General features: G+C 48.8%; 1 protein-coding gene across 5 annotated transcripts in view; it reads right to left on the bottom strand.

The window, feature by feature from the left end:
- dock6 (dedicator of cytokinesis 6) overlaps positions 1–26,875 on the bottom strand; it is a 241,117-nt gene that overhangs the window by 73,989 nt on the left and 140,253 nt on the right. For all 5 annotated transcript variants that reach the window (XM_072491074.1, XM_072491075.1, XM_072491076.1 and 2 more), the window contains 6 exons: positions 25,724–25,819; positions 18,205–18,345; positions 17,245–17,358; positions 15,366–15,536; positions 14,978–15,117; positions 593–762 (listed from right to left, as the gene is read on the bottom strand). In XM_072491074.1, coding sequence (XP_072347175.1) covers positions 593–762; positions 14,978–15,117; positions 15,366–15,536; positions 17,245–17,358; positions 18,205–18,345; positions 25,724–25,819 — 832 coding nt within the window. The remainder of the gene's footprint in view (positions 1–592; positions 763–14,977; positions 15,118–15,365; positions 15,537–17,244; positions 17,359–18,204; positions 18,346–25,723; positions 25,820–26,875) is intronic.

Below are 26,875 nucleotides of genomic sequence, written 5' to 3'. Positions count from 1 at the left end.
AAGAGTCAAACACATTGCGGTTAGACTGAGTAAGGATGGCAAATTTCTTTTCCTAAACGACATTAGTCAACCAGGTGGGTTTTTACAACAATCCATAATAGCTTCTTGATCACCATTAGACTCTTAATTCCTGTTTATTTTATTGGTTGAATTTAAGTTCCAACGGCCTCAAGTGACTGTCTGCTCGTACATTCTCCCAGTGTCTGGGTGGGTTTCTTCCGGGTGTTCTGGTTTCCTCCCACAGTCCAAAGATGTGCGGGTTAGGTAGATTGGCCAAGTTAAATTGCCCCTGAACGGGAAGGTTAGATTATGGGATTACGGGGATAGGGCGAGGTGGACACTCGTAAAATAGGCAGAGTGCTCATTCAAAGGGTTGGTGCAGATCCGATGGGCCGAATGGCCTCCCTCTCACTGTACGGATTCTCTGTGCCATGGTGGGATTTGAACATGGGTTCCCAGGGTATTATACTGGATCACTGGATTAATAGCACAGTGACAATACACTATGCCACCACCTCTCTTTATGCCACACTTTGAACTCCAGTTAACCTACATCATTAGTTATATTGTGAAACAGCGGACCGTTTGCTACCTGTGAAATCATACAGCTGCGGCAAGGTGTCCATGACAACGCCGATCAGTGGTAAATATAGCTTAGCCACATGGGCCTTCACCTCGCAATCGGTGTAACGAAGGTCTGCATCGTGGCTGCTCATCAGGTTGTGGATTGCGCCAATCGCCTTTTTATGCAGAAAGAACAATCTGGAAAATAAAAAGTGCACACACACACACACAAGGTGAACCTATCTGCAGACTGTAACAGGCAACCAGATAATGGTCAGCCAGCGATGTCATAAATGGTGGGTGTTTGCAATTTTTATACTGCCTCTGCTTGAACCATGAAAAATATCCAACGGTAAAAATACTTGCAATTATGTAGTGTTTATTAATTTGTATAATGGCAAACATGGCGGCCATTTTGTGTCAGCAATATCTCACAAACAGCAAATAAGACAATCCTTTTTGAACTGTAAGGAGTTCCCTGGTTCAGGTGGGGTGCACTAAGCCACAACCCTCCACATTCCCAGGCATTACTTGTCGTGTTGGGTGTTCTGGTGTACAAACGATCCGACTCGGCTGGAGATGGTGTAACTCAATTTTATTTACTGCTTAACTATAACAGCACACTGCTAACATGGGTACGTGCATTACCAGCTAATCTGTGGACCCTGTCCTATTACTATCTGGGTGAGGCACTCAGCACATGGTGAATGTCTGAGTGGCAGGCTCTGAGCTCGGGGCTCTGAGCTGGCTGCTGCTGGAATGAGCGGGAACTGTAGTGTCCCCTCTTTTTAGAGTGCGTGTGCTCTCACTGGTGATTGGCTGCGATGTTGTGTGTGTGTTGATTGGTCCTACTGCATGTCCATCAGTGTGTGTTTGATTGCACCATGATATGCTGATCTAAATATCATGGCATCCCCCCTTTTCGCAAAGAATATGTGCCTACATGACAATAAATAAAGAAGTGTGGTGAGTGCATCTAATCATGTGTGAGCAATATTTACAACAATATGTACATGTGGCTATACTATATACACAGGAAGGTGACAGGTGCAGAAACTATGTCACACCAAGAACTAAACCAATGTCATTAACAAACAATAACAAAATCTTAAACAGTATGGCAAAAAGTCAAAAACAGTATGTCAGAACAAGTCAGTGAGTCCAATATGAAAAGATTCATAAATTAAGTCTCTCAGGTGGGCGATAAATTCGGGTTGACCGCCTCAAGGGTGGGTCAGGATCCACCGGCTGAGGAACGGGCCGGGCGATGGTCAAGTGAGGAAGATGCAGGGTGTCCGGAAGGTCAACAAAGTCTATTGCAGGGGCAATAGGAGGGCATGGCACTGGTGCAGGATCACGTAGCGAGCGTGGAACCAGACGAAGGGCGCGCCGATTGCGGCGGCGAATAGAGCCATCAGGCAGACGAACCAGGAACAAGCGGGGAGCTATTTGTCGGAGAACCTCAGCGATTGTCGACCAGCCGCCCTCCGGAAGGTGTATGCGGACATTATCTCCAGGCACCAGGGCAGGAAGATCAGTCGCCCGAGCGTCATGTGTCGCCTTTTGTTGCTCACGCTGTTGCTGCATCCGCCGAAGTACCGGAGCATGGTCGAGGTCTGGGACGTGAATGGATGGCACAGTGGTCCTGAGGGTGCGACCCATAAGCAGCTGGGCCGACGATAGGCCCGTGGACAGTGGGGCCGAGCGATAAGCCAACAAGGCGAGGCAGAAGTCAGATCCTGCATCAGCAGCCTTGCAGGGGAGCCTTTTAACGACATGGATGCCCTTTTCTGCTTTGCCATTCGACTGAGGATGCAGAGGACTGGACGTCACATGTGTGAAGTTGTATGAGCTGGCGAAGGAAGACCATTCCTGACTCGCAAAGCAGGGACCATTGTCTGACATCACGGTGAGCGGAATGCCGTAGCGAGCAAAGGTCTCTTTGCAGGCCCGGATGGCAGCCGATGACGTGGTGTCGTGCAGGCGTATGACCTCAGGATAGCTGGAAAAGTAGTCGATGATGATGATGATGTAGTCCCTGCCGAGCGCATGGAACAGGTCCACGCCCACCTTCGACCAGGGGGACGTGACCAACTCATGGAGCTGAAGGGTCTCATGGGGTTGTGCCGGCTGAAACCGCTGACAGGTGGGGCAATTGAGCACAGTGTTAGCAATGTCCACACTTATTCCTGGCCAGTACACAGCCTCTCGGGCCCCCCGCCGGCACTTTTCAACGCCGAGATGGCCTTCGTGCAGTTGTTCTAAAACAAGCCGGTGCATGCTGTGTGGGATCACGATGCGGTCCAGCTTCAGGAGGACACCATCAATGACTGCCAAGTCGTCCCGAACGTTGTAAAACTGTGGGCATTGTCCCTTGAGCCACTCGTCCGTCATGTGGCGCATCACACGTTGCAGAAGGGGGTCAGCCGCAGTCTCACGTCGAATGTGGGCCAGGCTTGCATCAGTGGCCGGCAGATTGGCAGAAGTGAAGGCTACATGTGCGTCGACTTGGCAAACAAACCCCTCAGGGTCGGACGGTGTGTTGACTGCCCTGGACAGAGCGTCTGCTATGATGAGGTCCTCACCCGGGGTGTAGACAAGTTGAAAGTCATACCTCCGGAGTTTGAACAGAATGCGCTGGAGGCGAGGTGGTCATATCGTTGAGGTCATTTTGAATGATGCCAACCGGCGGGCGATGGTCAGTCTCCACGGTGAACTGGGGAAGGCCATACACAGTCGTGGAACTTGTCAACGTCAGTCAACAGGCCTAGGCACTCCTTTCCAATCTGTGCATAGTGCTGCTCTGTGGGGGTCATGGCCCGTGACGCATAGGCGACTGGGGCTCATGATGAGGCGTCATCCCATTGCAGGGGGACCGCCCCAATGCCGGACTGGCTGGCGTCAGTCGAGACATTCGTCTTCCTTGCAGGATCGAAAAACGCCAATACCGGGGCGGTGGTGAGCTTGACCTTGAGCTCCTCCCATTCACGCTGGTGGGTGGGAAGCCACTGGAATTCAGTTGTCTTCCTGACAAGGTGCCGGAGAGCTGTAGTGTGGGAAGCAAGGTTGGGAATGAACTTCCCTAGGAAGTTGACCATTCCGAGAAAGCGTAGCACCGCCTTCTTTTCTATGGGCTTCTGCATGGCCGTGATGGCTGCCACCTTGTCGGCATCCGGCCTCATCCCCAACTGGGAGATGTGGTCCCCCAGGAACTTCAGCTCGGTTTGTCCAAAAGAGCATTTGGCTCGGTTATGACGCAGGCCCTGGTCCCGTATCCGTTTAAAGACGGGCTGGAGGCGACTGATGTGCTCCTGTGGTGTGGTGGACCAAATAATGACGTCGTCTACATAGATGCCCTTCGATGCCCTCCATCATCTGTTCCATGATGCGATGGAACACCTCAGAGGCCGATATGATGCCAAATGGCATCCTATTGTAGCAGTATCTGCCAAATGGAGTGTTGAAAGTGCACAGCTTCCTGGACTGATCCAATTGAATCTGCCAGAAGCTCTTTCAGGCATCAAGCTTGGTGAATATTTTTGCCCGAGCCATCTCGCACTTGATCTCCTCACGTTTGGGTATGGGGTAGTGTTCCCTCATTATGTTGCGATTTAAGTCTTTCGGAGATCCGGAGCTCGCCGGAAGGCTTCTTGATGCACACCATGGAGCTGACCCATGGAGTCGGCTCCGTTACCCGGGAAAGCATTCCTTGGTCCTGAAGGTCCTGCAGCTGCGGCTTGAGGCGGTCCTGGAGGTGTACGTGAACTACCGGGGTGGAATCCTGTTTAAGCCGGATTTTGTACGTGTAGGGAAGTGTGCCCATGTCCTCGAAAGCATCCTGGTTGTGCGTGAGGATTGAGTTGAGCTGCGCCCTAAAGTCTGCATCTGGGAAATCGGACGTGCCTTCTAGATAGAGTGTACACGCCGAACGAGGTGGAGGATTTTGCACACCTGTGCACCTAGCAGAGAGTCCTTGGAGGAGCCCACGATTTTGAATGGTAGTGTGGCTTTATATGATTTGTGTGTCACTTTGAGCTGGCACGACCCCGTGGCGGGGATGACGTTGCCATTATAGTCAACGAGTTGACAGTTGGATGGCAGAATAGGTGGTTTAACCTTCAGGGTCTGGAATGCTGACCATGCGAGGAGATTGGCGGAGGCACCAGTGTCCAGGCGGAATCTGATCTGGGATCGGTTGACCGTCAGGGTGGCACACCACTCGTCGCCCGGATCAATGCTGTGCACTGACAGCGGCTGGTGCATTCGACTCGGGGACAGCTTGTTCTTGTTGATGACAGCAATGCGGAAGGTCTCCCTGTCCTCAGTGTCATTGGTCTGTGTGACGTCGGGATCGGGCTCGGTGAACATGGGTTGAATTGCCCGAACGTTTCTGCGAAGCTGGTTAAACGGGTACGAGTTGGCAGGGTGAGCTGCTCGACAGCAGGCAGCGTAGTGGCCTAACCCGCCACAGCGTAGGCATTGTCGCGCTTTGGCAGGACATTGCCGCTTTAAATGGACGGAGCCACAGTTACCGCACGTCGTGACGTCAGTGCGTTCGTTGCGCCACCGCGCATGCGCGGTGCGGTCTTGTGCTCGCGTTCCTCTGCGTCAGCGTCCCCTCTTTTGGCGCGTACAAGCGTGGGAGTCCTCAGAAAGTGCACAAAATGGCCGTCCTCCTCCAGGCCGCGGCCCAGGAGGTACTCGATCGTCTGGACCCGCTCTGCTTCGTGGGGCCCGTGCCACGCCAGCCGCCTGGATGTGTGAGTACCGGCTGGTGGCGCTCTCATGGAGGACGCAGGTCTCGACGGCAGTCGCCAGGGTGAGTTGCTTGACCCGAAGGAGCTGCTGGTGCAGGGTGTCCAACATGACTCCGAAAACTATCTGGTCACGTATCATGGAGTCAGAGGTGGTCCCATAGCCACAGGACTGCGCGAGGATGCGGAGGTGTGTTAAGTAAGACTGGAAAGGTTTGTCCTTACCTTGCAGGCGCTGCTGGAACAGGTACCTCTTGAAGCTCTCGTTTACTTCAACGCTGAAATGTTCGTCGAACTTCAGGAGCACAGTCTTGTATTTGGTTTTGTCCTCGCCTTCCGTAGATGTAAGGGAGTTAAAGATGTGGATGGCGTGTTGCCCCGCCGTGGAGAGAAGGGCAATCTTCCTGGTGTCCGATGCATTCTCCCTGTCCGTGGCCTCGAGGAAGAGTTGGAAATGCTGTTTGAACAGTTTCCAATTGACCCCAAGATTGCCAGCGATTCGGAGCGGCAGCAGCGGGTTGATGTTCTCCATGTTGCAGGACGGCGGATTGCTGATGCGTTGCAGGTAGGTCTCACAGGCGCTGGCTTGCGTCCACTTCTGGTATCATGTCGTGTTGGGTGTTCTGGTGTACAAACGATCCAACACTATTGCAGAAAATACGGAGGCTTGGGATTGAGGGTGATTTAGAGATGTGGATCAGAAATTGGCTAGCTGAAAGAAGACAGAGGGTGGTGGTTGATGGGAAATGTTCAGAATGGAGTACAGTCACAAGTGGAGTACCACAAGGATCTGTTCTGGGGCCGTTGCTGTTTGTCATTTTAATCAATGACCTAGAGGAAGGCGCAGAAGGGTGGGTGAGTAAATTTGCAGACGATACTAAAGTCGGTGGTGTTGTCGATAGTGTGGAAGGATGTAGCAGGTTACAGAGGGATATAGATAAGCTGCAGAGCTGGGCTGAGAGGTGGCAAATGGAGTTTAATGTAGAGAAGTGTGAGGTGATTCACTTTGGAAGGAATAACAGGAATGCGGAATATTTGGCTAATGGTAAAGTTCTTGAAAGTGTGGATGAGCAGAGGGATCTAGGTGTCCATGTACATAGATCCCTGAAAGTTGCCACCCAGGTTGATAGGGTTGTGAAGAAGGCCTATGGAGTGTTGGCCTTTATTGGTAGAGGGATTGAGTTCCGGAGTCAGGAGGTCATGTTGCAGCTGTACAGAACTCTGGTTCGGCCGCATTTGGAGTATTGCGTACAGTTCTGGTCACCGCATTATAGGAAGGACGTGGAGGCTTTGGAGCGGGTGCAGAGGAGATTTACCAGGATGTTTCCTGGTATGGAGGGAAAATCTTATGAGGAAAGGCTGATGGACTTGAGGTTGTTTTCGTTGGAGAGAAGAAGGTTAAGAGGAGACTTAATAGAGGCATACAAAATGATCAGGGGGTTAGATAGGGTGGACAGTGAGAGCCTTCTCCCGCGGATGGAAATGGCTGGCACGAGGGGACATAACTTTAAACTGAGGGGTAATAGATATAGGACAGAGGTCAGAGGTAGGTTCTTTACGCAAAGAGTAGTGAGGCCGTGGAATGCCCTACCTGCTACAGTAGTGAACTCGCCAACATTGAGGGCATTTAAAAGTTTATTGGATAAACATATGGATGATAATGGCATAGTGTAGGTTAGATGGCTTTTGTTTCGGTGCAACATCGTGGGCCGAAGGGCCTGTACTGCGCTGTATTGTTCTATGTTCTAATACGGCTGGAGATGTGGTAACTCAATTTTATTTACTACTTAACTATAACAGCACACTGCTAACTTGGGTACGTGCATTACCAGCTAATCTGTGGACCCTGTCCTATTACTATCTGGGTGAGGCACTCAGCACATGATGAATGTCTGAGTGGCAGGCTCTGAGCTCGGTGCTCTGAGCTGGCTGCTGCTGGAATGAGCGGGAACTGTAGTGTCCCCTCTTTTTAGAGTGCGTGTGCTCTCACGGGTGATTGGCTGCGATGTTGTGTGTGTGTGTTGGTTGGTCCTACTGCATGTCCATCAGTGTGTGTTTGATTGCACCATGATATGCTGATCTAAATATCATGACATACTGTCCATTACAATTGACACATCATGCACATTTCCTCAACTCTAGATTCTCTCTGTGGCAATCAGCTGTAACTTTAGCATATCAGTTCATTCCAGACAATATCATTACATTTAACAATTCTTAAAAGAACATTAAAAAATAGGACGAGACCATCCAGCCCTTCGTGTCTGCTCCTCCATTCAATGAGATCATGGCTGATCTTCTATTTGTACACCATTTTCCTGCACCATCCCTGTATCCCTTGATGTTTTAAAAAAAAAATTTAGAGTGCCCAATTCATTTTTCCCAATTAAGGCGCAATTTAGCGTGGCAAATAACCGACCCTGCACATCTTTTGGGATGTGGGGGTGAAACCCATGCAGATATGGGGAGAATGTGCAAACTCCACATGGCCTCCACATGGACAGTGACCCAGAGCCGATATCGAACCTGGGACCTCAGCGCCGTGAGGCAACAGTGCTAACCCCCCTTGATGTTCTTATATAAATTTAGAGCACCCAATTCTTTTTCTTCCAATTAAGGGGCAATTTAGCGTGGCCAACTGACCTACCCTGCACATCTTTTTGGGTTGTGGGGGTGAGACCCACGCAGACACGGGGAGAACGTGCAAACTCCACATGGACACTGAGCCAGGGCCGGGATTCGAACCCAGGTCCTCAGCGCCGTGACACAGCAGTGCTAACCATTGCGCTACAGTGCTGTCCACTTCTCTTGGTGTTTTAAAAAATATATATTTTATTCAAAATTTTTGGCCAACCATAACAGTACATTGTGTATCTTTTACACAGTAATATAACAATATAAATAACAATGGCCAGTTTTTTAAACAAGAAATAAATAATATATAAACAACATCAAAATTAAAAAACAAAACTAAATGGCAACTGCCTTGTCCCAAATAAATACTCTCCAAAAATACAATTCAGCAGTCCAGTATACAATTACCTATAACAACAACCTATACATATTATACTTATACACTAACATCCCTGAGAGTCCTTCTGGTTCCTCCCCCCCCCCTCCCCCCCCCCCCCCCCCCCCCCCCCTGGGTTGCTGCTGCTGTCTTCTTCATTTCCATTCCCTCTATCTTTCTGTGAGGTATTCGACGAACGGTTGACCGCCTGGTGAACCCTTGAGCCGATCCCCTTAGGACGAACTTAATCCGTTCCAGCTTTATAACCCTGCCATGTCATTTATCCAGGTCTCCACACCCGGGTTCCTTCCACATCAACAGTATCCTGCACCGGGCTACTAGGGACGCAAAGGCCAAAACATCAGCCTCTTTCGCCTCCTACACTCCCAGCTCTACTGCAACCCCGAATATAGCCAACCCCCAGCTTGGTTCGACCTGGACCCCCACCACCTTCGAAAGCACCTTTGTCACCCCCACCCAAAACCCCTGTAGTGCCGGACATGACCAGAACATGTGGGTGTGATTCGCTGGGCTTCTCGAGCATCTCGCACACCTATCCTCTACTCCAAAAAATTTACTGAGCCGTGCTCCAGTCATATGCGCCCTGTGTAACACCTTAAATTGTATCAGCCTTAGCCTGGCACACGAGGACAATGAGTTTACCCTACTTAGGGCATCAGCCCACAGCCCCTCCTCAATCTCCTCCCCCAGCTCTTCTTCCCATTTCCCTTTCAGCTCATCTACCATAATCTCCCCCTCGTCCCTCATTTCCCTATATATGTCTGATACCTTACCGTCCCCTACCCATGTCTTTGAGATCACTCTATCCTGCACCTCCTGCGTCGGGGGCTGCGGGAATTCCCTCACCTGTTGCCTCGCAAAAGCCCTCAGTTGCATATACCGGAATGCATTCCCTTGGGGCAACCCATATTTTTCGGTCAGCGCTCCCAGACTTGCAAACGACCCATCTACAAACAGATCTCTCAATTGCGTTACTCCTGCTCTTTGCCATGTTCCAAATCCCCCATCCATTCTCCCCGGAGCAAACCTATGGTTATTTCTTATCGGGGACCACACTGAGGCTCCCGTCTTTCCCCTATGCCGTCTCCACTGCCCCCAAATTCTCAGAGTAGCCACCACCACCGGGCTTGTGGTGTATTTCTTCGGTGAGAACGGCAACGGCGCCGTCACCATAGCTCGTAGGCTAGTCCCCCTGAAGGACGCCCTCTCCAATCTCTTCCACGCCGCTCCCTCCTCTTCTCCCATCCACTTACATACCATTGAGATATTGGCAGCCCAGTAGTACTCACTTAGGCTCGGTAGTGCCAGCCCCCCCCTATCCCTACTACGCTGCAAATATCCCTTCCTCACTCTCGGGGTCTTCCCGGCCCACACAAAACTCATGATACTCTTCTCAATCCTTTTGAAAAAAGCCTTCGTGATCACCACCGGGAGGCACTGAAACACAAAGAGGAATCGCGGGAGGACCACCATTTTAACCGCCTGCACCCTCCCTGCCAGTGACAGGGATACCATGTCCCATCTCTTGAAGTCCTCCTCCATCTGTTCCACCAACCGCGTTAAATTTAACCTATGCAATGTACCCCAATTCTTGGCTATCTGGATCCCCAAGTAGCGAAAGTCCCTTGTTACCTTCCTCAGCGGTAAGTCCTCTATTTCTCTGCTCTGCTCCCCTGGATGCACCACAAACAACTCACTTTTCCCCATGTTCAGTTTATATCCTGAAAATTCTCCAAACTCCCCAAGTATCCGCATTATCTCTGGCATCCCCTCCGCCGGGTCCGCCACATACAACAACAAATCGTCTGCATACAGAGATACCCGGTGTTCTTCTCCTCCCCCGAGTACTCCCCTCCACTTCCTGGAACCCCTCAATGCTATTGCCAGGGGCTCAATCGCCAGTGCAAACAATAATGGGGACAGAGGACATCCCTGCCTCGTCCCTCTATGGAGCCGAAAATACGCAGACCCCCGTCCATTCGTGACCACGCTCGCCATCGGGGCCCTATACAGTAGCTGTATCCATCTAATATACTCATCTCCAAAGCCAAATCTCCTCAACACCTCCCACAAATAATCCCACTCCACTCTATCAAATGCTTTCTCGGCATCCATCGCCACCACTATCTCCGCATCCCCCTCTGGTGGGGGCATCATCATTACCCCTAGCAGCCTCCGTATATTCGTATTCAGCTGTCTCCCCTTCACAAACCCAGTTTGGTCCTCATGGACCACCCCCGGGACACAACCCTCTATCCTCATTGCCATTACCTTGGCCAGAATCTTAGCGTCTACGTTCAGGAGGGAAATAGGCCTGTAGGACCCGCATTGCAGCGGGTCTTTTTCCTTCTTTAGGAGAAGCGATATCGTTGCCTCTGACATAGTCGGGGGCAGCTGTCCCCTTTCCCTCGCCTCATTAAAGGTTCTCATCAGTAGCGGGGCGAGCAAGTCCACATATTTCCTGTAAAATTCAACTGGGAATCCATCCGGTCCCGGGGCCTTCCCCGCCTGCATGCTCCTAATTCCTTTCACTTCTTCCTCCATTTCGATCTGTGCTCCCAGTCCCACCCTCTCCTGCTCCTCCACCTTAGGAAATTCCAGCAGGTCCAGAAAACACATCATTCTCTCCTTCCCATCCGGGGGCTGAGCTTCATATAATCTTTCATAGAATGCCTTGAACACTCCATTCACTCTCTCCGCTCCCCGTTCCATCTCTCCCTCCTCATCCCTCACTCCCCCTATTTCCCTCGCTGCTCCCCTTTTCCTCAATTGGTGGGCCAGCAACCTGCTCGCCTTCTCCCCATATTCGTACTGTAGACCCTGTGCCTTCCTCCACTGTGCCTCTGTAGTACCCATTGTCAGCAAATCAAATTCTACGTGTAGCCTTTGCCTTTCCCTGTACAGTCCCTCCTCCGGTGTCTCCGCATATTGCCTGTCCACTCTCAGAAGTTCTTGCAGCAACCGCTCCCGTTCCCTACTCTCCTGCTTTCTTTTATGTGCCCTGATTGATATCAGCTCCCCTCTAACCACTGCCTTCAGCGCCTCCCAGACCACTCCCACCTGGACCTCCCCATTATCATTGAGTTCCAAGTACTTTTCAATACACCCCCTCACCCTTAGACACACCCCCTCATCCGCCATTAGTCCCATGTCCATTCTCCAGGGTGGACGCCGTTCTTTTTCCTCCCCTATCTCCAAGTCCACCCAGTGTGGAGCGTGATCAGAAATAGCTATAGCCGTATACTCCGTCCCCCTCACCTTCGGGATCAACGCCCTTCCCAAAACAAAAAATTCTATTCGCGAATAAACTTTGTGGACATAGGAGAAAAACGAAAACTCCTTACTCCTAGGTCTGCTAAATCTCCAGGGGTCTACTCCTCCCATCTGCTCCATAAAGTCTTTAAGCACCTTGGCTGCTGCCGGCCTCCTTCCAGTCCTGGACCTCGATCTGTCCAGCCCTGGTTCCAGCACCGTGTTAAAATCTCCACCCATTACCAACTTCCCCACCTCTAGGTCCGGGATACGTCCTAACATGCGCCTCATAAAGTTGGCATCATCCCAGTTCGGGGCATATACGTTCACTAAGACCACCGCCTCCCCCTGTAATTTGCCACTCACCATCACGTATCTGCCCCCACTATCCGCCACTATGGTCTTTGCCTCAAACATTACCCGCTTCCCCACTAGTATAGCCACCCCCCTGTTTTTCGCATCTAGCCCCGAATGAAACACCTGCCCCACCCATCCTTTGCGTAGTCTAACCTGGTCTATCAGTTTCAAATGCGTCTCCTGTAACATAACCACATCTGCCTTAAGTTTCTTAAGGTATGCGAGTACCCGTGCCCTCTTTATCGGCCCGTTCAGCCCTCTCACATTCCACGTGATCAGCCGGGTTGGGGGGCTCTTTACCCCCCCCCCCCTCTTGTCGATTAGCCATCCCCTTTTATCCAGCTCCTCACCCGGTTCCCACGCAGCTGTGTCCCCCCCAGGCGGTGCCCTCCCGCCCCGCCCACCCCACCCCATACCAGCTCCCCCTTCTCCCCAGCAGCAGCAACCCAGTAAATCCCCCCTCCCACCCCCCCCCCCGCTAGATCCCCCACTAGCGTAGTTACACCCCCCATGTTGCTCCCAGAAGTCAGCAAACTCTGGCCAACCTCGGCTTCCCCCCGTGACCTCGGCTCGCACCGTGCGACGCCCCCTCCTTCCTGCTTCCCTATTCCCGCCATAATTATCATAGCGCGGGAACAAAGCCCGCGCTTCCCTTTTGGCCCCGCCCCCAATGGCCAATGCCCCCAGCTCCTCCACCTCCCTTCCTCCCTCCCCCACAACCTGTGGAAGAGAGAAAAGTTACCGGGTCGCAGGATTAACAACATAAAAATCATCTCTCCCCCCTTTTTCTCCCCTCTTCGCCCCACCACTTTGTCTCAAACGTTCTTTTTTAATAACCCGCTTATTCCAATTTCTCTTCAACAATAAATGTCCACGCCTCATCCGCCGTTTCAAAGTAGTGGTGCTTCCCTTGATATGTGACCCACAGTCTTGCCGGCTGCAGCATTCCAAATTTAATCTTCTTTTTATGAAGCACCGTCTTGGCCCGATTAAAGCTCGCCCTCCTTCTCGCCACCTCCGCACTCCAGTCTTGATATACGCGGATCACCGCGTTCTCCCACCTACTGCTCCGAGTTTTCTTTGCCCATCTGAGGACCATCTCTCTGTCCTTAAAACGGAGGAATCTCACCACTATGGCTCTGGGAATTTCTCCTGCTCTCGGTCCTCGCGCCATCACTCGGTATGCTCCCTCCGCCTCCAACGGACCCGTCGGGGCCTCCGCTCCCATTAACGAGTGCAGCATCGTGCTCACATATGCCCCGACGTCCGCCCCTTCTGCACCTTCAGGAAGACCAAGAATCCTTAAATTCTTCCTCCTCGCATTATTCTCCAGCACCTCCAGCCTTTCCACACATCGTTTATGGTGTGCCTCGTGCATCTCCGTCTTCACCACCAGGCCCTGTATATCGTCCTCGTTCTCGGCAGCCTTTGCCTTCACGACCCGAAGCTCCCGCTCCTGGGTCTTTTGCTCATCTTTTAGCCCTTCAATCGCCTGTAATATCGGGGCCAACAGCTCCTTCTTCATCTCCTTTTTAAGCTCTTCCACGCAGCATTTCAAAAACTCGTGTTGTTCAGGGCCCCATATTAAACTGCCACCTTCCGACGCCATCTTGGTTTTTGCTTGCCTTCCTTGCCGCTGCTCTAAAGGATCCACCGCAATCCGGCAACTTTCCTCTCCTTTTTCCATCCGTATCCAGGGGGGATTCCCTTCTGGTTTACCACACAGTGCTTTTAGCCGTTAAAATTGCCGTTGGGGCTCTTATTAAGAGCCCAAAAGTCCGTTCCACCGGGAGCTGCCGAAACGTGCGACTTAGCTGGTCATCGCCGCACCCGGAAGTCCCTCTTGGTGTTTTTAATATGCAAAAAATCTCTTGCTCTGTCTTGAACATACGCAATGATTGAGCCCTCTCTGAGGTAGAGAATTCCAAAGTTACACCACCCTTTGAGTGAAGAAATTTCTCCTCAGCTCAGTCTTAAATGACCTGCCTCTTATTTTGAGACTGTGCCCCTGGTTCGAGACATCCCAGTCAGGGGAAACGTTGCTCCCATTTCAACCCTGTCGAGCCCTGTAAGAATTTTATTTTGTATGTTTGAATGAGATCACCTCTCATTCCTTTTTTAAAAATTAAACTTAAAGTACACAATCCATTTTTTCCAATTAAGGAGCAATTTAGCGTGTTCAATCCACCTACCTTGTGTTGTGGGGGTGAAACCCACGCAACACGGGGAGAATGTGCAAACTCCACACGGACAGTGACCCAGAACCGGGATCGAACCCGGGACCTCAGCGCCGTGAGACTGCAGTGCTACTCACTGCGCCACCATGCTGCCCCTTCACCTCTCATTCCCAACAGCTTGTTTATTTACCGTTTTATCACATTTCTCTGGGTGTCCCAATGTACTTCATGTACAATAAATTACTTTAAAGTGCAGTCCATATTTAATGGGAAAACCACGGCAATCATTTTGCATGTGACAAGATCCCACATACAGCAATGAGACCACGGTCTGGTTAACATCTTTTGAAAATAAGCCCAGCTTGGGATAAGTTTGAAGTTTGTTTTGAGAAATCCTGGGAGATGTGATAAGGTGACGTATAAATGCAAGTTCATTGTCAATCAGCACAGTACAGGGTCTGGGTCAGAGACGATGAAAGGAAAACCTGGGCTTCGCTGGAGGGTCAGTATCTACCATACTCTACTTCCATTCACTCAGCACCCAGCACAGCTCAGGTATGTTTACTTTCCAAATCCTTTAATCCCCTCTTTTCCTAAAGGCTTTTAGACAGTTATAGAGGCATTAAAGACCCTTCAGTCTTTTGCTCAACCGGCAATAGCTCCCAACATAGGCTTTGAAGAGTATCAAACCCGGGGCTCATCACAGCAGAGGCAAAATTCTGTCCGCAGCATTGCAGTTGCAGTTCCTGGAAGTGGGAACGAGATCCCAGGAATGTCTCTAACTGGACATTCATAGTGCCGTTGCTCTGTTTGTTTAGTAAATGAGAATGGGAAGTTTTTACCCTTCAACGTCAGGTTCAAGGATCATGGCCAGTTCAGTCAATAGCAATCCCACGAGAAAGTGCTGCTGTCGAAACGGTATGGACATCTCAAACATGTTGGCTATCTTCTGATCCTGAATGAGCATGGAAAACCCTGAACTCTGCAGAACAAAGTACAATCCTGGTTAGCAGCAAATCAAATATAGTTCACACATGTCCTTGCCGGACAGTTTTAATTCCACCCTTTCAGACAGCGCATGCCTGATCATGTTAACACACACGGGTAAAATAAATTCTCATCTTGCCTCTGGTTTTCTGGCCAATTGCCTTAAATTTCCAATTAAGTCTCTTGCCGGCGCCACCTTGCTCAAATCTTTCATTGAAGGGGCGGCATCAGGAAGGTGCTTACCTGGGAGGTGGCTGAGGAGACCGATGGGGACGGGGATGCAGGTGGAGACAGTGTGCTGCACGGAAGGTTTAACGTGATGTAGTGTTCGTGGCTGCAGATAATGCGGATGAAATCCAGTCGTAGAGCGATGAGCGCATTTGGGTTCTGTGAATTCTGCAGCTTATTACTGACCTTTAGATGGGAGAAGGTGGGGGGAGGGGGAGAGAAAGAAAACATAACGAGCACTAACTCAGATCTGGAACGACACTGATACTACGTTACTCCATTTTACAAAACCTTCCTTCCTCATCCCTGGATTGGATGCAAATCTCCCAATTCCAGGCCATAGCTGTTTTGCTCAAATCTGATCCTCTCACTTTCCACATGGTAAGAGTTCAACTTGTGGCCTGCGCATGACAAGATCAGACCATGGTGAACTCCAAAAAACTATTCAGTGAAGGAGACCAGAGGTCAATCTTCACTCAATTTAGATTTATCCACAATGTGAAACATTACAAGCGTATAGCTCCTAACCCGACGGAACACCCCAGTGTCAACGCGAGTCACTTTCTCAGTGTTTGAATAATGAATGTCCTCCACCTCTTTATCTTTGCCCTTAATTAACAGAGCAGAATGAAGAGAGAATTTTCGGAGACTTGTTTTCTTTAGAACACTTAAGATTGACAAATGGCTGTATTTATAGGAAGGGGCATGAAGGACAATTAATTATTCTACCACAAACCATAGAATTCTTACAACAGAGACGACCATTTGGTCCACCATGTCTGCGCTGGCTCTTCAAATGAGCAATGCGTCGAGTGCTATTGCTCTGCCTTCTCCCCTAACCCTGCACATTCTTCCTTTTCGGCCAATAATCCAATTCCCCCTTGGAAAGCCTCGACTGAACCTGCCTCCGTCACAATCTCATGCAGCGCAAACCAGATCTTAAGCCACCCGCTGCCGAGTGTCTGGCAGTGCTTATTTGCAAATGTCCTCCATTTCTTCAATCTATTGATAATGGCAGACACTTGGGTGATGTTAGCTGTGGGTTAATCCCCTGGTGCTGCCAGTCACTCTGATTAGGAGCTGCCTATTCACCTTCATGCCTCTGCCATCTTTAAGTAAAAAATTAGGAGAATATTGGATGGAGGGGAAGAAGTGAAAAAGAAAAGTTGGCAATGGATTTGGAAACAGGCTAGCTTTTAAATAGAACAAATGTTCTCATTCTGAAAAAAAAGGTCACTGACAGAACCATTTACTCTTTTTCTCTCTCCATAGATGCTACCTGACTTGTTGAGCATTTCCAGCATTTCAGGGCATTCATAGCATTTCATATTTAAACTATTAATGAAATTGCCTGGCCACACTTCTATCGTCCAGCTTCTTCATTCCCGTACCAGCCTCCCCGAACAGGCGCCGGAATGTGGCGACTAGGGGCGTTTCACAGTAACTTCATTTGAAGCCTACTTGTGACAATAAGCGATTTTCATTTCATTTCATTCTCGTTTACATACTGGACAGCAATGCACAGCCAGTAAGTGAGTCAAAGACCAAACTACAATTATCCGGAGGTGAAAGATAGGTTTGCTGCTGTAATGAACAAGGATCAGACTGTATTAAAACATGCTGACCCTTGCGTATATTTTAGAATTGCCTGTTTTGTTAAAATGGGGACCACCAGTAGACACTTCCAAAAGTAATGGAAGTCCTGCTCTGTACTATAGCATCATGACTTTTTCTGATTCCTGGTAGGATGTAGAACCCTCAAGTCTGGAAAAATGTAAGTTCACCAAAAGTAAAATTATTCAGAGGCGCTGAGATAATCAGGGCCCCGGCATCCAATTTTGGAAGCAGAAACTCCACTAAGCAATTCCCTTGGCTTCAGTACTCAGCATAATACCTGTTTGTAGTACATGCGAATGAGGCTGAAAACATATCCTCGGTCCATCAGGGAGAGTAAATCATTGAGGAGGAATGCCAAGCTGGTATTCAGCCGTTCCACCAATTCAATATCCTGAAAAAGATGCACATGCGCACTGAAGAGGGAGATCACAAATGTTGAAATATATGAAGGCAGACAGTCATACTACTGAAAGCATCCTCAGGAGTTGCTTTCCAGAACAAGAGCCAGAACAGGATATCCTCCGTAGGCTACAGATACGATCAGGAAAAATAGTAATGACACAAAAATATCAGGCAAATCCAATAAACTGGAAAGCTTTTAGCTGAGTATGTATCTTTTAAACTATTGGAAAATGTAGGCTGCTTCAAGGCATGGAAAGTTTGGTTGTGTTAATGAAATTAGTGCTTTTGAGATGTAGATAAACCCAGCAGCACTGCAAACAGATTTGTTTACCCAACGCAAATTGGTAACAACATTGAATAGAACATAAAGGGTTTGAGTAAGGTGTGTCCAGAACCAGGGGTCACAGCCTGAGGATTCAGAGTAAACCATTTCGGACAGAGATGAGGAGACATTTCTTCACCCAAAGAGTGGTGAGCCTGTGGAATTCATTACCACAGGAAGTAGTTGATGCTAAAACATTGAACATATTCAAGAGGCGGCTGGATATAGCACTTGGGGAGAATGGGATCAAAGGCAATGGGGAAAAAGTAGGATTAGGCTAATGAGTTGGATGATCAGCCTGATCGTGCTAAACGGCGTAGCAAACTCGAAGGGCCAAAAGGCCTCCTCCTACTCCTATCTCCTATGTATCTATGCATGTATGTCAGACGTTCAAAGGAGGAGACAAGGTGTGAATTTTGCATTTAGGTTCTAAAAGGTAGATTCATGAAATGAAGGTAGCTAAATTTCGACTCCTAAAGAGGTTAGTTCAGGTAAAAACAGTAAAACTCTTACCTTCTGGAACCTGCTGACAATGTCTGTGGTAATCATGCTAGCTAAAGCCGTTACATCATCCACAAATCTCTCCGGGAATCTCATTTTCCGTGGGGCTTCCAGTTTGTCCGAAAGGTGGAGATGATGGCCTATACTTTTCACCTATTTCAAAACAAGCACACCAGTCAATGCACTGTGAGTCGGGTCTCCAGAATCAATCTTATACAAGGTTATACAGGAGGATTGTACGACACAAAAGTTGGTGGTGTGGTAAATAGTAAGGAGGAAAGCCTTAGATTACAGGACCATTTGGATGGGCTGGTTAGATGGGCAGAACAGTGGCAAATGGAATTTAACTCTGAAAAGTGTAATGCATTTTGGGGGGGGAACTAACAAGACAAAGGAATATACAATGAATGGCAGGACCCTAGGAAGTACAAAAGGGTCAGAGGGACCCTGGTGTGCACGTCCATAGATCCCTGAAGACAGCAGGACAGGGAGATAAGGTGGTTGAGAAGGCACATGGAATACTTGCCTTTATTATGCGAGGCATAAAATATAAGAGCTGGGAAGTTATGATAGAGCTGTATAAAATTCTGATTAGGCCACAGCTGGGGTATCGTGTACAGTTCTGGTCGCCACACTATCGGAAGGAAGTGATTGCACAGGAGAGGGTGCAGGGTTTCAGCTATCAAGGGAAATTGGATAGGCTAGGGTTGTTTTCCTTGGAGCAGAGAAGGCTGGGGGAGGGACCTGATTGAGGTGTATAAATTTGTGAAGGTCAGAGATACGGTGGATAGGGAACTTTTCCCTTTAGCGGGGTTAATAACCATGGGCCATAGATTTAAGTCAAGGGTCATGAGGTTTAGAGGGAATGTGAGGGGGAACCTTTTTCACCCAGAAAGGGTAAGAAGTCCTACAACACCAGGTTAAAGTCCAACAGGTTTGTTTCAAATCACTAGCTTTCGGAGCGCATCGCAGCATCACACAGACTCACTGATTGACACATCACAGCATCACACAGCCTGTCACTGACACATCACAACATCACGCTAAGACTGTCACTGACTGACACATCACAACATCACACACAGACTGACATTGCACCAGCCTATTGCACTGAAGCTACCTTTTTCTTTGCTAAAAGCCAGGGCAGTTTGTTAAATAATGCAATTACATCTAACGAGCTGTCAGGAGAGTCAGTAAAATGGATTTGGTGAAACGTGACTTATTGGGAGGGATTTATATTTCAATTTGTTCATTGCTTTATCAGCAGTGAGATCTCAAGTGATTACTCAGACTCAGACCATTCAGGGGTGGGTGGGTCGGGGCAAGAAGTGCCAAGCATGAAAATATTGAGCTTGTCCCTGGTCGCGGCAGTACAATTGTCCCAGTATCTCCTGGAACGCGGCAGGAATAAATCCGCACTGATTTTATTCACCGAGTTCACATCGTCTGAACGTAAGGTGGGCTCAGGCATCAAGCCGTCGACATTTGGAGAAACTGCCGACGCTCTCTGCTAACATGACAGTGCAGTTCTGGTTTGAACCACACACAAAGAGGCAAATGCCTTGGTTGACTCTCCCTTTCTCACTACTGCCCTGGATAAGATCGGGATTTCAGTGACATGTTTGGTTGATGCACAGTGATGCCATGCTTTGGTAATTGAGTTTATGCGATGTTCGCATTCATGCGTGTCTGAACTTTAGCCACTGTAAAGAACTGTGAGGACATGCTTGCCTCACCAGTATAGCATCTTCTCCAAGGCCCTGCTGAGTTTAGCCATGCACCATTTGGGGTAATCACGGGCTCAAGCTCCTATTCTACCACTTTGTGTGCAATGCATTGAGGCTTCTCATCAATGAATATGAAGGTTATGTGAGGTGGAGTCATAGTTTTTTTCCTACAGCACAGAAAGAGGCCCTTTGGCCCATCGCGACTGTATCGGCCATCAAGCACCTATCCAGTCTAATACTATTGTCCAGCACTTGGCCCGTATCCTTGCTTTGACACCTCAAGTGCTCATCTAAATACTTCTTCATTGTTGTGAGAGTTCCCACCTCCACCACCCTTTCTGGGATGTGGAGATGCCGGCGTTGGACTGGGATGAGCACAGTAAGAAGTCTTACAACACCAGGTTAAAGTCCAACAGGTTTGTTTCAAATCACTAGCTTTCGGAGCGCAGCTCCTTCCTCAGGTGAATGAAGAGGTATGTTCCAGAAACATATATAAATAGACAAAGTCAAAGATGCAAGACAATACTCTGAATGCGAGCATTTGCAGGTAATTAAATTTTTACAGAGCCAGAGAGAGAGGGGTAACTCCAGGTTAAAGAGGGGGGGGGGGGGGGGGGGGGGGGAGAGAGAGAGAGATATGAATGTAATGCGACATGAATCCCAGGTCCTGGTTGAGGCCGCACTCATGTGTGCGGAACTTGGCTCTAAGTTTCTGCTCTGCGATTTTGCATTGTCGCGTGTCCTGAAGGTCGCCTTGGAGAACGCTTACCCGAAAATCAGAGGCTGAATGCCCTTGACTGCTGAAGTGTTCCCCGACTGGAAGGGAACATTCCTGCCTGGCGATTGTCGCGCGTGTCCGTTCATCTGTTGTTGCAGTGTCTGCATGGTCTCGCCAACGTACCACGCTTCGGGACATCCTTTTCTGCAGCATATGAGGTGGACAACGTTGGCCGAGTCGCACGAGTGTGTACCGCGTACCTGGTGGGTAGTGTTCTCACGTGTAATGGTGGTATCCATGTTGATGATCTGGCACGTCTTGCAGAGATTGCCATGGCACACAACCCTGTCCAACGCCAGCATCTCCACATCCCAGAAAGGGTGGTGGAGGTGGGAATTCTCACAACAATGAAGAAGTATTTAGATGAGCACTTGAATGTCAAAGCAAGGATACGGGCCAAGTGCTGGAAAATAGTATGAGACTGGATAGGTGCTTGATGGCCGGTACAGACACAATGGGCCAAAGGGCCTCTTTCTGTGCTGTCGACAAAAAGCTCTTAAGACTCCACCTCACATAACCTTCATATTCATTGATGAGAAGCCTCAATGCATTGCCCACAAAGTGGTAGAGTAGGAGCATGAACCCGGGATTCCCCCAAATGGTACATGGCTAAACTCAGCAGGGCCTTGGAGAAGATGCTATACTGGTGAGGCAGGCATGTCCTCACAGTTCTTTACAGTGGCTAAAGTTCAGACACGCATGAACGCGAACATCGCATAAACTCAATTACCAAAGCACGGCATCACTGTGCATCAACCAAACAGGTCACTGAAATCCCGATCTTATTCAGGGCAGTAGTGAAAAAGAGAGAATCAACCAAGGTTCTTTGTGTGTGGTTCAAACCAGAACTGCACTATCATGTCAGCCGAGAGCGTCGGCAGTCTCTTCAAATGTCGATGACTTGATGCCTGAGCCCATCTGGCATGCTATCTGGCTGCATCACAGCCTGGTATGGCAACTGTTTGGCCCAGGACCGCAAGAAACCTCAGAGTCGTGAACACCGCCCAGTCCATCACATGAACCTGCCTCCCATCCATTGACTCCATCTACACCTCCCGCTGCCTCGGGAAAGCGGGCAGCATAATCAAAGACCCCTCCCACCCGGCTTACTCACTCTTCCACCTGCTTCCAACGGGCGGGAGATTCAGAAGTCTGAGAACACGCACAAACAGACTCAAAAACAGTTTCTTCCCCACTGTCACCAGACTCCTAAATGACCCTCTTATGGACTGACCTCATTACACTACACCCTGTATGCTTCATCCGGTGCCGGTGCTTATGTAGTTACATTGTATACTTTGTGTTGCCCTATTATGTATTATCTTTCATTTCCTTTTCTTCCCATGTATTTAATGATCTGGTGAGCTGCTCGCAGAAAAATACTTTTCACTGTACCTCGGTACACGTGACAATAAAACAAATCCAATCCAATCTTATCTTCAGACAATGTGAACTTGGTGAATAAAATCAGTGCGGATTTATTCCTGCCGCGTTCCAGGAGATACTGGGACAATTGTACTGCCGCGACCAGGGACAAGCTCAATATTTTCATGCTTGGCACTTCTTGCCCCGACCCACCCACCCTCGAATGGTCTAGTCTTGAGTAATCACCTGAGATCTCACTGCTGATAAAGCAATGAACAAATTTAAATATAAATCCCTCCCAATAAGTCACGTTTCACCAAATCCATTTTACTGACTATCCTGACAGCTCGTTAGGTGTAATTGCATTAGCTAACAAACTGCCCTGGCTTTTAGCAAATAAAAAGAGGCTGTTTAGCACAGGGCTAAATCGCTAGCTTTGAAAGCAGACCAAGGCAGGCCAGCAGCACGGTTCAATTCCCGTAACAGCCTCCCCGAACAGGCGCCGGAATGTGGCGACTAGGGGCTTTTCACAGTAACTTCATTTGAAGCCTACTCGTGACAATAAGCGATTTTCATTTCATTTTTTTCAAAAGGTAGCTTCAATAGGGCGGTGCAATATCAGTCAGTGACAGTGTGTGTGTGATGGGGCGATGCGTCAGTCAGTGACAGTTTGACAATCTGTGTGTGATGTTGTGATGCGTCAGTCAGTGACAGTCTCTGTGTGATGCGTCAGTCAGTGACAGTCTCTGTGTGATGTGTCAGTCAGTGACAGGCTGTGTGATGCTGTGATGTGCCAGTCAGTGACAGGCTGTGTGATGCTATGATGTGTCAGTCAGTGACAGGCTGTGTGTGATGGGGTGATGTGTCAGTTAGTGCCAGTCCCTGTGCAATGGGGTGATGTGTCAGTCAGTGACAGTCTCTGTGTGATGTGTCAGTCAGCGAGTCTGTGTGATGTTGTGATGCGTCAGTCAGTGACAGTCTCTGTGTGACAGTCTACATGTTGATTGGTTTAACCAGGTCAGTCAACGCAGCCTTGAGGAGGAGTTTATAGAATGCGTCCGCGATAGTTTCCTCGAACAGTATGTAATGGAACCTATGAGGGAACAAGCGGTCCTAGATCTGGTCCTGTGTAATGAGACAGGATTGATTCAGGATCTCATAGTTAGGGATCCTCTCGGAAGGAGCGATCACAATATGGTGGAATTTAAAATACAGATGGAGGGTGAGAAGGTAAAATCAAGCACGAGTGTTTTGTGCTTAAACAAAGGAGATTACAATGGGATGAGAGAAGAACTAGCTAAGGTAGACTGGGAGCAAAGACTTTATGGTGAAACAGTTGAGGAACAGTGGAGAACCTTCCAAGTGATTTTTCACAGTGCCCAGCAAAGGTTTATACCAACAAAAAGGAAGGACGGTAAAAAGAGGGAAAATCGACCGTGGATATAGACCAAAAGACATAGGAGCGGAAGTAAGGCCATTCGGCCCATCGAGTCCACTCCGCCATTCAATCATGGCTGATTTCAACTCCATTTACCCGCTCTCTCTCCATAGCCCTTAATTCCTCGATAAATCAAGAATTTATCAACTTCTGTCTTAAAGACACTCAACGTCCCGGCCTCCACCACCCTCTGTGGCAATGAATTCCACAGACCTGGGTGTGCTAGTGCATGAGTCGCAGAAAGTTGGTTTTCAGGTGAAACAGGTGATTAAGAAGGCAAATGGAATTTTGTCCTTCATTGCTAGAGGGATGGAGTTTAAGATTAGGGAGGTTATGCTGCAATTGTATAAGGTGTTAGTGAGGCCACACCTGGAGTATTGTGTTCAGTTTTGGTCTCCTTACTTGAGAAAGGACGTACTGGCACTGGAGGGTGTGCAGAGGAGATTCACTAGGTTAATCCCAGATCTGAAAGGGTTGGATTACGAGGAGAGGTTGAGTAGACTGGGACTGTACTCGTTGGAATTTAGAAGGATGAGGGGGGATCTTATAGAAACATATAAGATTATGAAGGGAATAGATAGGATAGATGCGGGCAGGTTGTTTCCACTGGCGGGTGAAAGTAGAACTAGGGGGCATAGCCTCAAAATAAGGGGAAGTAGATTTAGGACTGAGTTTAGGAGGAACTTCTTCACCCAAAGGGTTGTGAATCTATGGAATTCCTTGCCCAGTGAAGCAGTAGAGGCTCCTTCATTAAATGTTTTTAAGATAAAGATAGATAGTTTTTTGAAGAATAAAGGGATTAAGGGTTATGGTGGAGCTGAGTCCACAAAAGATCAGCCATGATCTCATTGAATGGTGGAGCAGGCTCGAGGGGCCAGATGGCCTACTCCTGCTCCTAGTTCTTATGGTGTGTCAGTCAGTGACAGTCTCTGTGTGATGTGTCAGTCAGTGAGTCTGTGTGATGCTGTGATGTGCCAGTCAGTGACAGGCTATGTGTGATGCTATGATGTGCCAGTCAGTGACAGGCTGCGAGATGCTGTGATGTGTCAGTCAGTGACAGGCTGTGTGATGGGGTGATGTGTCAGTTAGTGGCAATCCCTGTGCAATGGGGTGATGTATCAGTCAGTGACAGTCTCTGTGTGATGCTGTGATGTGTCAGTCAGTAACAGTCTCTGTGTGATGTGTCAGTCAGTGACAGGCTCTGTGTGATGCTGTGATGTGTCAGTCAGTAACAGTCTCTGTGTGATGTGTCAGTCAGTGACAGGCTCTGTGTGATGCTGTGATGTGTCAGTCAGTAACAGTCTCTGTGTGATGTGTCAGTCAGTGACAGGCTCTGTGTGATGCTGTGATGTGTCAGTCAGTTACAGTCTCTGTGTGATGTGTCAGTCAGTGACAGGCTCTGTGTGATGTGTCAGTCAGTGAGTCTGTGTGATGCTGTGATGTGCCAGTCAGTGACAGGCTCTGTGTGATGCTGTGATGTGTCAGTCAGTGAGTCTGTGTGATGCTGTGATGTGCCAGTCAGTGACAGGCTATGTGTGATGGGGTGATGTGTCAGTCAGTGACAGTCTGTGTGTGATGTGTCAGTCAGTGATAGTCCCTGTGTGATGGGGTGATGTCAGTCAGTGACAGTCTGTGTGTGATGTGTCAGTCAGTGATAGTCCCTGTGTGATGGGGTGATGTGAGTCAGTGACAGTCTGTGTGTGATGTGTCAGTCAGTGTGATGTTGTGATGCGTCAGTCAGTGACCGTCTCTGTGTGATGTGTCAGTCAGTGACAGTCTCTGGGTGATGCTGTAATGTGTCAGTCAGTGACAGTCTGTGTGTGATGTGGTGATGTGTCAGTCACTGACATTTGCTTGTAATAGTGAGCTGCTGATGATCAAGACAAGAAAAGAAAGAGTGGTTAACACTTTGAGCTTGGGACCTCTATCCAAAGGCTCATCGTGTGGTGAGTTAGCTCCTTCAAAAGTTAAACAGTCTATTTTTCCTTTCCTGTTAGGTGCTGATGGACTTGACGTGCATACCCTGTTTTTAGAATAGGTAGGATGTTAGTGAATGACAAGAGATTTGACTAAACCAGTGCAATTTTCTGATAAAGTAGGCTGTTTGTAGACAGAGAGGCACTCAAATCTTCTTGAATAGTCTCAAAGACGTCATGATTGAGTCATGAGATTAATTGAGTGAATGTGTGCGGTACAAAATGTTGAATCATCGCCAGCGCTTACCATCAGCTGAAAGAAAAACCAGGCCTGCTGCAAGGCAGCTTCTCGTACGCTGCAGTTGCTGACCACCCACTGCAAGACCAATTCCTCGTGGAGCAACTGCACAACACAAATAACAGTCAGTAAAATGAAGAGACCACGTCCCACCATCACCGTCTCTTTTTTTCCCCTATAAATTTAGAGTACCCAATTCCCCCCCCCCCCCCCCTCAGCGGCAATTTAGCGTGGCCAATCCGCCTACCCTGCACAGCATTGTGGGGGTGAGACACACGCAGACACGGGGAGAATGTGCAACGTCTACACGGACAGTGGCCTGGGATCGAACCTGGGACCTGCCGTGAGGCGACAATGGTAACCACTGTGCCACCATGCCGCCCTTCACCGTCACGAGGGCAATTAGGGATGGGCAATAAATGCTGGCCTTGCCAACGATGCCCACATCCCGTGAAAGAATAAAAGGATTGAACATACACATACATTAAAACGGAAAGCCAAAAAGTTCTAAAATTGCTGGGACCTCTCAGCTGCAACATTCAGCTGACAACTGCACTCCGATTTACAAAATGCCTTGATCTCAGGCTGGGTTTATAATAATAATTTATAATAATCTTTATTAGTGTCACAAGTAGGTTTACATTAACACTGCACTGAAGTTACTGTGAAAAGCCCCTAGTCGCCATATTCCGGTGCCCGTTCGGGTCCACAGAGGGAGAAATCAGAATGTCTAATTCACCTAACAAGCACGTCTTTCGGGACTTGTGGAAGGAAACCGGAGCACCCGGAGAAAACCCACGCAGGCACGAGGAGAACGTGCAGACTCCGCACAGACAGTGACCCAAGCCAGGAACTGAACCGGGTACCTGGCACTGTGACTTTCTGGACTTAAATGGGAACAAACCAATTTACGCGCAGCTCCACCAGAGCGGCAGTATAATGAGTTGCCTGGTATAATGTTCCTATCAATGTGAAATAAAGCATCATTTGGCTTACTGTCAACATCTCAACTCGGGAGATTTGCAAAATACATTTCGTATTTATATTTCACTAATAATTGGAGGGTCAGGCACTTGGGCGACCCAGAGAGCTAAGTGAGCACTGGAACTTGGTGGTCCTGTGCCCATAAACTCCCATCAAACACACACACACACACATTGT

Source organism: Scyliorhinus torazame, chromosome 27 (genome assembly GCF_047496885.1).
Source record: "Scyliorhinus torazame isolate Kashiwa2021f chromosome 27, sScyTor2.1, whole genome shotgun sequence".
Taxonomy (NCBI): Eukaryota; Metazoa; Chordata; class Chondrichthyes; order Carcharhiniformes; family Scyliorhinidae; genus Scyliorhinus; species Scyliorhinus torazame.
The sequence above is the reverse complement of the archived record's forward strand: the minus strand, read 5'-3'. Positions and strand labels throughout refer to the sequence as shown.